This window comes from Cystoisospora suis, assembly GCF_002600585.1.
Source record: "Cystoisospora suis strain Wien I chromosome Unknown contig_5319, whole genome shotgun sequence".
Classification (NCBI taxonomy): Eukaryota; Apicomplexa; class Conoidasida; order Eucoccidiorida; family Sarcocystidae; genus Cystoisospora; species Cystoisospora suis.
This window is the reverse complement of record NW_027158109.1, coordinates 1-10,454: the sequence shown is the minus strand read 5'-3', so window position 1 is coordinate 10,454 and position 10,454 is coordinate 1. Positions and strand designations below refer to the sequence as shown.

At 54.8% G+C, this 10,454-nt stretch overlaps 2 protein-coding genes across 2 annotated transcripts; both read left to right on the top strand.

The window, feature by feature from the left end:
• Nucleotides 1–75: 75 nt before the first annotated feature.
• On the top strand, nt 76–9,479 carry CSUI_009127 (pb-reticulocyte-binding protein). Its single transcript, XM_068069246.1, has 10 exons — nt 76–1,476; nt 2,813–3,132; nt 3,427–3,770; nt 4,548–4,611; nt 5,282–5,391; nt 6,237–6,444; nt 6,967–7,036; nt 7,210–7,385; nt 8,049–8,500; nt 9,381–9,479. The coding sequence occupies exons 1-8, from the start codon at nt 811–813 to the stop codon at nt 7,294–7,296; spliced, it is 1,869 nt and encodes a 622-aa protein (XP_067918779.1). The 5' UTR covers nt 76–810; the 3' UTR covers nt 7,297–7,385; nt 8,049–8,500; nt 9,381–9,479.
• Nucleotides 9,480–9,682: 203 nt separating this feature from the next.
• CSUI_009126 (uncharacterized protein) lies at nt 9,683–10,381 on the top strand. Its single transcript, XM_068069245.1, has one exon. The coding sequence runs from the start codon at nt 9,846–9,848 to the stop codon at nt 10,062–10,064; it is 219 nt and encodes a 72-aa protein (XP_067918778.1). The 5' UTR covers nt 9,683–9,845; the 3' UTR covers nt 10,065–10,381.
• The last annotated feature ends 73 nt before the right edge of the window (nt 10,382–10,454 follow it).

Here is a 10,454-nt window from a genome sequence, read left to right as displayed (position 1 = left end):
CCTTGGTCCATGACCCCTATCAGCGGCACGCCTCTGCTCTTACGAACTGTCGTGTTTCCACTGATAGGGGTCATGGACCAAGGTAGGGAAGTCGAGTCTTGCGAAATAGTCGGACACCCTATAGCGCCAGCGGCGTTCCCAACTGCAAGTTAGCGGGGCTTACACCCCTCTTGAGCCGACCCTCCTACCAGTGGCGTTTGCATGCACGGAGGGCTATAACAACTGCAGTCGGACCTGGGTGAAGTCGTTTCTTTTTCGTAGAAGTATAGTCTTCTCCAGTCACTGTTTGCATCTTCGGGGTGACGCTTGATCCTGACTTTCCTTGCGCCCTGTCTTTCCATGGTTGATCTGATGGCAGATGGCTCTTCCGACGTGGTAAATCTTTCCCGGATTCGCTTCGTATGGCCGGTTCACTGTTCTCGGACGGGGCAATGTCATAAGAAGGTCACCTGGCGTCTCGGGGTCGTGCTGACCACTTCAGTTTCTGGTATTCTCTTCTGTCGTGCGCGTGGTACGGCGGGGCGTCCAGCGGTCTGCTTCTTCTGGTGTTGTGCTATGCTCTGAAGCAGCATGTTTGCTCTGCACCTCGGAAAGAGTATTTCGTGTTTTGTAGCTGGGTGGAGTTCACCACTCGCGACAATCGAGTTCTGCATGCTGTAAACGCCGTCCTATGGCCTCGCCTTTTCTCGTCCGATACGCGTGTGTGGGGACGACTGAACTTCATTTTCCTCGGCTACAGCTTCAGAGCTCCAGGTCGGGCATTCGATCAAGTTCACATTATACGTCAGGGGAGGCGTGATATCTCTCAGAATGATGTATAGCACCTCCGCAGTTCGCTGTGGGCATGGAGGGTTGAGAAGGGTTTGCTTCGGCAGACGGGGCTTTTTTCTTTGTCCCGCCGCCAACACTGTCTCGAGACTCCTCGCTGGCAGCGGGCTGAGGAATCCGGGGACGGGCTGTTGCTCGTCGGATCACCACAGGGGCAACCGCGTACCGGGTACAGCTCGACTGGATGTACGGCCGACGATAAGGAACTATGGCGTTCTCTCCGCGGGTACGGGGCCGTACGACTCCGTCTGGCCTCCAGGTCATAGCAACCCAGCGGGCCGTTCATTTCGTGCCAGGAGTCAGCAGCGAACAACTTCTGCGGAGTGGTCACAGCGGCAATTGCGGCGTATGTACTCCGAATCCAGGGGGCAGGTGACGACGGTGCTAAGTCTGAAAGACCCGGTCGATCTTCTCAACTTTTTCATAGGAAATGAAAGTGCAGCAACAAGCTTGCTAGTCACCTGTATGGGACGCCTAGCACGGGTTTGTCCAACGTCCGCCGAGAAGCAAGCTCTTACCGCAGACGAAAGGTTCCATCGGCTCGTCGACACTCTCGCTCTCAGGTTGGAAGACTGCGAGGCACGACAGCTTGCGGAGCTTGGTGTCCACATTTCGCAGTTTTATGTCCACGTTCCTGCTGTTCAGGAGGTACGTGCAAGCAAGGAGCGTGTTGTGGGGCCCTGCATCCAGCAAATGTCTGCTGGTGTGTTATTATTCCTGCCCAGACAAGTGCGTCGCCCGTGGGTACATAGTTGGAGATGTAGGCAAGTAGGTGGCGTGGCTGCCAGTGGCACACTCTTCAGCGGTGGCTAGCGGTTTGGAGCAGTGACACCCACTGGTAAAGATGTGAGGCCGCCTGGTCAGGTGGCAAGTTTTCAGGTCTCTGGTGCGTTGGCGCAGCCACCTGGGAGCAGGGCAATTTTAAGTTTCTCGGTTCTCGAAAGTGCTGCTCTAGTTGGAAAGAGGTATAGCTGGCTTTGTCCTGGGTTAACGCTGAAAGGGGAAGCTCCCCGAAGACCGGTTTGTCGCGGGCAGTCGCCGCGCCGTCACCGTTCAGCAAATATGGACTCGTACTCTCTTTCATGAAGGGGATGATATTTCAGCGCATGTGTAGTTTGCGGGGTCAATGAGTCTCGCTGTTCCCTTGCCAGCGTTCTTTCTTGCCTAAGAAAACCACAGCACGGTCAAAGGCCGTAACAGAGAGGCTGATACTTACACTAGCAGAGCTCTCCACTTCAGCTGCAGAGTCCACTCAGCCGGGCGGAATGTGTTTGGGCGCGCTGGCCGCGTGATGGATCCTTCACGTCTCCCGGTGACATCCAGGTGCTGGTGCGAGAAGTCTCCCTGGGAATCGCGGACCGTGCAATGCGTTGCCTAGGGATACCAAGTTTTTTGGGGGGGAGTTGTGGTGTACAGGCGTCTGGGGGTAGTGCGTCCTTCAGTAGGTGCTGTCAACGTAGTGAAAGCTGGTCCTTTATAGGTGTCCGTGTTTCCAGTCCGTCTCGGAACCAGATCGGACTCCCGGCCCTTCTGGGGAAAAGCGTAGATAAGGGAAGATGGAGTAGTGAGATGTCCTCCTTCAACCCATGGGCGTGTGGCGAGTGCTAGCGTTTGAGGTGCGGTGTTGTTTTCTGGTCGTGTAATAGAAGGCCTCGAGGTCGACAGTGGCTAAAATGCAGTGCTCCGTGGAGACGAAAGCGAAGTGAAACAAAGGAGAGACTCGAGCACGTTTTGCTTTGTACCGTCCCGGCTTGTAGATGGCGTTGTCTTTTGCCCCATTCTTTGTGTGCAGTAGCTTGATCTATGCTGTCGCTGGCTTTCGCTGTCCGATGTGTCAGTCAGCTGGGGTGGTGTCGTGGTTGGAAGTGCCGTGGTTTTGAGCTGTTTCTGATGTCTCCCTTTGTTGGGAGCCACTGCTTGAGTCCTGTTACGGTGGGTGGGTTTCGCACTGTGGGCAGTCTAAGTGCGTTTGTGGTTTGTGCAGCTGGCGAGGCGAGTCGCGGATGTCGTGGTGCGCAGGGAAAATGCCTTCACCCCAAAGCAAGTTGCGTGTCTGGCGTATAGTTTCTCCTGGTGCGGCGGCGAGTGTGCGGATACTGTGGGAGATTTCTTGGTCACTGAGGCTATGAAAGTGCTTGCGGAAATGGATCCCGGTGACCTGAGCACCCTCTACACTGCTCTCCAGCGCATGAGGCTTCTAAACCGGGACACGGCGAATCTCATCTTTGAAAAGCTCACCGATGATGTGGACCGCTTCACCTGCACAGATGTTGTTTCGGTTCTCCGTGCCATGGCGTCCACAGGGTAAGCCGAAAAAGAGCAATGATTTCCTTCAGGAATGCTGCGGCTACGGGCCAAGGAACTGCGTGATTACGCGGCGTTTTTGTCTGTAGCCGCTTTTGGCTGGTGAGATCATGAACATGTTCTGTCGCTGTTCTGTTGTCGTGTCCCGTTCTCTTCCGGGAGTGTCTCCGTGTTCGCGCCACTGCGCGCACTAGGTGACTTGCCACACTACACTGAATCCGTTCCGGTATTGCAGGTGTCCACCCGTTCGTTGCAGCTGTCTTGTGTCTCTCTCTGTGTAATTTTACCATGTAGGGTGAGCCGGGGTTTTCTGCTGCGACGCATCTCCACGTTAGTTTTCGACAACATGGACAGCTTTCATCCACGGCAACTGGCATCGATCTTCGAAAGCTTGGCATTACTTCGGTTTCTCACTCTGGAGAATGCGGAAGAGTTGCTTGCTCGCCTAAGCCCCACTGTCACTCGGCTTCCGACAAAGTACCTGATGAATATTCTGAACGGGCTTGTTGTCCTTGACTTTCCGCGGATCGAAGCCGTTCGGACCTGTGTCGATGCCGTCTCCAAAGACGATGTCGCCATGCTACCCAGAACTCACGCTATCGGCGTCGCCCACGCCTTACTTCAGTTTCAGATGTATGGTATGTAAGGCGCTCTTTGCACTCAGCCGATATTCGTTGACATCCCCAGCGACTTACTCGTGTGTTCTGTTTAAGCAGCTGGGAAGCGTACTGCGGGAGCACAGAGTTGTCTGCGCACACACTATGTAACAGAGGTGAAGTAGAACGTGAATCGGGAAGGCCTCTCGGCTTTCAATAGGGCGGATGCGGTGAACGTCTGGTGTGGAAGGAGAAGCGACTTTCGGGCCCTGCGGGCTACGCCGGCAATGCATGTTCTTTTTTTTTCTTTTTCAGTTCCAGAGACAGGGAGTGTTGTATGTGTAGCTTAATTTTGAGGTCTTCGTTCGTCTGTGATTCGGTGGGACGATACGTTGGTGGCGTCGAGATCTTGTGCGCTGCCCGAGTGCTGGACCGCGTTCTCCAAGCAGTGTCTCACATTCGAGGTGCTGTCGCACAAAGTTCCGTAATCGGCGTTTGGCCATGCGGGTCGTGGGAAAAGGAAGGGTGGCGGGCCAAGGACCATTTTAGCGGGCCCTTTTTCGTGAGGCTCTTGCTGTGTGCGAGGGCTTTCCCACGTGGTTCCAGGGTCCGGACAGTACTCGAGAGACTCAAGCACGCGGGACTGCAGTTGCAGCCGAGTGTCGTCTCGAGTGTTGAGTATGTAGGGCAGCCTAGAATGTCTGTAGCCTGCACATGTTCCGAACGCATGAGGATACCTGAACGCGCCTGCTCCTGCGGGAGTGCGGCGGACGCTGCTGATCCGAGGAGTCTCTACTTCTGCACTGATGTTCTGTCCAGACAAAAACAGTTTGACAAAGGAGCTGCTGGAGAAGCTGTTTCAGTCTCGGCCACTTGAGTCCCGGTAAGTAGGTTTCATGATTTGCGGTCCGTGGACTTTTCTCGGCGTATTGCCGTCTGGTCCGATGAGGATGCTTCACCCGGGCACTTCCCGAAAATTTCACAATGTATGGCGACGGCGGAAGCAGAACCAGGGCAGCCGAGTTGATCTATCATGCAAGTGTATCCGGTAGCTAACGGGGTATTTTTTGGACTGTGAAGTGTATTCACCGATCGGAAGAACCGAGACGGTCAATGGTGGAGTTCCCTTTCTATTGCCAAGTTGCTGTCGGCACCATGGTAAGCATTCGTCACTTACCGAGTGGTGGCCCCACTCGCGAGTCGTGCGAAATTCGCTGTGGTGCCCGCTGTTTGGATCTCTATCGGGGGTTGGGTACGGGTTCGCGCCTGCCCTTCTTGACTTCGAAGACACCGCTGTAGCGTCGAGGTGAGCCGACGCCCTACGATCGCTTGGGAGCGCAAAAATCATATTGAAGGTGTATGCGAATGTTCATTAGATCGGGCGTCGGAGTGTCCAGTTACAGAGTGTGCCCTTCTGATACGCCGCGTGTGTATATCCATGCGAGGAACAGCTGTTCACGCTCTGAGCACAGCAGCTTTGTAGAACCCACTCTGCTTGAGGAACGCGAATGAAATTTTGAGTAGCTCTCTTTTCTGGACGCGGGATGTGACAGGCTTACGCTTGGCAAACTGGAAGAGATCATTAATGCCTTGGATCTGGAAAAGGCGGGCCCAACAGAGGTGGAGATTAGTCCCCAGTGGCGAGCGGCCGTTGACCAGAAAAGTACGTCCATTTTCCCGCCAGTGGAGTTTTTGCCACATAATAGTGAAGTCTTGTAACAGTCAGTTGTCAAGCACTGTAAATATCAAAAGAGGCTGAAAGACGTGCACGAGTTTGGGCATTGGGCCCTGCTGTGGTTGAGACATTCCGATTTGTTCGATAAAGTAGCTCTATGGACGAGCTCAAAGGCAGCAGTACACCGAGCAACGAGAACGGAGCAGGCCGACTGTGAGAGGTGTTCGACGGGCCGGTAGTTGCACCGTGCACGCGGTGCTTTTTGTGTGTCAGAGTCGGGATGGCGGTTAGTGGCGGTGCAATCAGCCTTATCCGCGGACGCCGAAGCACGGAATGGACTAGGGTTAGGCCTAAAGCACGAGATTCGGAGATGACCCGGAAAAAAGGAACATGTTCTGGGGCGGGGGTTCCAGTCTGAACGGTTTCGATTTGGGGCTTCGGACTTTCTCCTCAAATTCAAGTGCCAGCCGGGCTTACACGCCCGTGGTGTGCTCACTGTGGACGTGCCCGCGGGGTCCGCCATCTCGCAGATGTCCATGTTTTTGTTGCGCGCGTGTGTCTAGAAGCGATTGTGTATGATATATCTTAGAAGCTCTTCTTGTAGAAGCGAGAACTAATTCCAAGTTCTTCAATGCTGCAGCAGCGTAATGTCACCTGCTATAGTCTTTGCAACGGCGTGATGCGTAGGTACTATGCGTGTTGCTCGGTGGCACTCACTAAGCAAATTTTCAGACGTACTGTGTGATGGCGACGACGCAGCCGGTCACGGAGGTTGGAGGAGCAGCAGCGATATTGATAGGATACATCGTGCGAGTGTATGGTCTCTATTGCAGTGCGCGCTGACGCAGCCCGAGGCGAGCAGCAGGGTGTACTCAACGAGCTCACGTTGCTTCTCGACTCTATGCGTGGCAAATTCCAGCTCCAGGTTCAGCGTAACCAGCAAGTGGGGCCTTACTGGGTGCAGTTTGTTGATGAAGAGACTAAGATTTGTTTGGAGCTGGACTCGCCAGCGTATCAGACGCGGCACGTCATGAAAGCCAGGTAAGAAGTCTGTTAGCTGTTGGCGGGCAAGTACAGCCCGCATACCGTCGCGGGAATGCAGTGTCATTGTACCTTCGTTAGCAATTAGCGGTCGGAGTGTTGTGATAGAAATTCCTGGCGCACTGCAAACAACAGCGCTGCTAAGCAAACCGGAGATTCATATGCCGAACACTCTACCTCTTGGGCAGCCCAGTGTTGTTGAAAGGAGGGTTAGTTCCTCGATTCAAAAGCTGATTTTATCCAGGAGTGTCAGCGTCTTCTGTGGGTTTCAGTTTGATCTCGCCGAAGGTTTGCAGGAGAGACGGTTGTATAGGTTATGACTTCCTCGCGTGGTAAACTGCTCAGGACGCTTGTGTGAGTGGGGCGGTCGGCCGTGCATGCAGACAATAAATTCGGATCTCCATAGAGCACTGACTCGTCCGCGTTCTGTCTCATCCGCTCCACGGGTGACGAGGTAAGCCGATTTCGGGACCACCTCGTGAAGACCTGAACCTTTGTGCGGGGCGTGCACGTTTCTTGCAGGCATCTCAAGCAACTAGGATATCACTACCTCTCCGTCGACTTCTGGCAGTGGCGAAGGCTCCGCTCAGAGGTAAAGACAACATACTTGTTCTCTGAGTAGACAAACGGTCGTTGCAAGGCAGTGTCATGAGCACTCCTGCCTATACCTGCAAAGAGTCGCGCGAGTGTCTTCTTTTTCTGGCAAGGATAGGCCTCCTGAAGAAACTCGGACAGAATCGAGTCCGCCTCTCCTGTTATGTTCAGGCAGATCAGATCGTGTTTCTCAAGCAGCTGCTCTCAGGCCCGCTCCTGGAAATCGGACGACTTGATGGAGATGGTTTTGAAAGCTGAGAACCGGTACTGCTTCCTCAGCTGTTCACTAATCAATGAAAACCCTAGTGGACATAGCGTTGATCCTTGTAATGCCAGTTGAACTTCAGGTTAGTCTAACAGGGGACTGGATGCAGTTTTTCTTGGCCTCGTTACCGGGGGAGTACAAGCCGTCCCGGAGCTAGCTGCATAGCAAGATTATTCTGCCGGTCCGTCTCCCCACGCCAAGTAACACAGCCTCGATCTTGGGAGTGGGTAACCTTCCCTGCATGCACCTCCGCGGGTGCGCAGTTCAGGGTATGGAAAGGCTCGTGCCTCAGTGAGCTGGCGGTCGTTGGAGGGGGTAACTCAGAGGCAGTGTGGTCCCCCATCTGAGATAAGTGAAGGACCGGAGGCAGATCTCGGACTGTGTACACAAACTCGCTCTGGCGTAGATAGGACCTATGAACTCTGTATCTCGGTCTCTTAGTGGACAGTCTCAAATGAGGATGAAGAGCGGTGTAGTTTGTGACTTCCTGAGTAGGGAAGCCCAAGGGTTTCAGAGTCTAGGCTGAAGTGCTGCGGTTTGGGTGCCGGGAACACAATCAATCCGATTGCGCAACCGGTAAGCTTCTCGGATGCTCTCGGAACCTTGGTCGGATAGTAGTAGATTGCAACTGCCGCGACGAGAGAAGGCGGTCGCGCACATCCACTACTTGCTTTCCTTTGTTCACGCGAAGGTGGGAACAGGTTGCGCAAGCTGGTCTAGTCGCCTGTGTATCAATGTCGTGCAGGTAGCCAGAACCGAGTGATGAACTCGTGAGAGTTTTCCGTTTGTACGACCGTACCACTGGCGTCAACTTGGACACTCTCTACAAATCGAGCACCCCGAGGCAAGCCAAGCCAAGAGACAACAGGGTGCGGGGGTCATGTCGCCAGTCGTCTCCTGACTCCGCTGACCGGAGCGAAACTCCTTTTTTTGTTCGCGGACACTAAACTTGGGGCCAGGGCGGATGTGGAACGACTTGCGTATAGTTTTCTTGAGACGACTGGAGAACGGCGCTCGCAGTCTCTGACGACAACAGTTTTTCCTGCGAAGCCCACTGTCACTACATAAAGATGAAATATGCTTTCTTGTTCTTTTTCTGTAGTATGTTGACCGAGCTCGACAGTTCTCGTCTTTGTCGAGAAACTGCAATCTGCTGTGAAGCGGCTAGGCAAGACCGCAAGGGACGCGAAGCGGCTGGTGAGAAAAGAGTTACGAGGCAGTCACTAGGCCCTGGCGCGGGACTGCGGTACCGCGCTAGGGCCTGTTGCCATTTCAGGAAAAATAGACTCGCTCCTTTCGGTGTTGCTGATGACACTGTGGGCCACGGGCGTTCTTTTTTGGCAGCTGCACCCGAGGCAGCTCGACTCTTTTTCTTCGTGTGACTTCTAGTTTCGCCGACCACCGGTACCTTTCTCTCGATGATTCGGTGTCGCAACTCTCCTCCTGAAATAGCCTTCGCCGAGATAGGCGATCGCGGACATCTCGAACCAGGTTTTTTCCGGCTATACACAGTGCTTTTGTGAGATGCCTTCCACTCTGCTGTAATGTTTCCTGAACTGGGTATCAGCCACCGTCTCAAGCCTCTTACTTTGGTACCCTTCCGTTACCACCGTGTGCTTCCCATGGTCAGCCTTGGGTAACACCAGTTAGACCCGTAGAGCAAACCCAAAGCGTCCGGCTTCCCGCGTGTACGACAGAGCTTCTCGGCAGCCTGCAGTACGCTCCTCATCGGAGAGACGGTCAAGGTCGCCCGGTCGTCGTGTGACGTCCACCATTCCCAGAACTGGTGACAGCGTCAGCAGAGCTGCATTGACGTACTCTGTTGCACGGGTCCTTGCTGGCACTCTGCGTTGTGTGCCCGTTTCCAGTCACGTCAGTGGCTGTCTTCACGTAGCGAACACGAGCTAAGCTTCACTACGTCGCAGTCCCGCCCCCTTCTCTTGTCCTCACCTCGCGCGTACGGACGCTGCACATCTCGCGTAGGCTGTTGCACGTTGTCAATCGACCGCATTCAGCAGCTCTTATGCCCCCCAAATCAAGTCGCTTCCATGCTTACAGACGTGTTTCGCTCGTGCAGCTCTGCAATCGCTGGTCTTCGACTCGGCGCAGCCCGGGGTTCCGTCCATTCAAGCTTACAAATCCGGCTCCTAGCTGCACGAAAGCGTGCTTAGAGTCCACTACAGCTCCTGAAGTAACCCAGAAAGTGGTAAACAGCAAGCTGCCTGTTGCTCCGCCCGTCAGCGGGCTCGGGCGTTCTGGCCGTGGGGCCTTGTGGAAGACATCGGGCACCCAAGCTAGCGGGGGAACCCTTCTGCCACAGAGTAGACTCTATTACGAGCGAGTCCGACTCAGGAGTGCTGCTCGTGTGATAATCATGTCCTCGTGGACCGTAATGTAACGTGGCCGGTCAGCTGCCTCCGCTGTACCTCCTTTGCTGTGTTGACAAGCGTAGCATCGGGTTTCCTGTCCAGAGAGTGAGGAGAGCTCCAGGGCGCCGGCACCGTTTGGTAAGGGGTCCGCAGATAGCGCGGTCTTGCTCGAAATGGTCTTCAGCCCTGGTCCAAGACCTCAGCGTGGCACTTGTCTGGCTTGCTTTCGAGTCTGCAATTTCATTTGGAATAGCCACTCGCGGCCAGTGGAGCGAAGGCGGCACCCAAGCGATCAACCACTGATCTGTTTAGAAGGCAGTGACACCTCTGCTTGTGTTGCGGGACGCAGGCTATGTCGTGCAACATCAGTCGGTATGCGTCACTACCGTTAGCCCGCCGTGTGCCCTGAGGAGCCACGTGCGGAAGGTGTGAAAATGCCACTGTCGACTGTCTTCGTCTATCTCTCCAAGCAGAAGGTACGGACCTATGGGGAACCGAGGGCCGAGCTGTGTCAGGGACCAGCGGTCGCGATTCGTTTTCCCAAGGAACCGTGTGTCTCTCCAACCCGACGCACCGGGAATGCCAGCCTAGTGCGTTGCTGCTGCAGACTGGCCGTTGGGGGGGCAGCGTAACGTGGCGATGTGGTACACCGCGGATGAGGGTGGCAACGCTCAGGAGTTGCAAGTTGTGGAGATCGTTTCCTGCCCTCGCACAGTTCGGAATGTTGACAGGCTCAGCAGACGGCCGGAGTAAGAGTGAGGCGCGGCGGTCGCAGCCGCTGA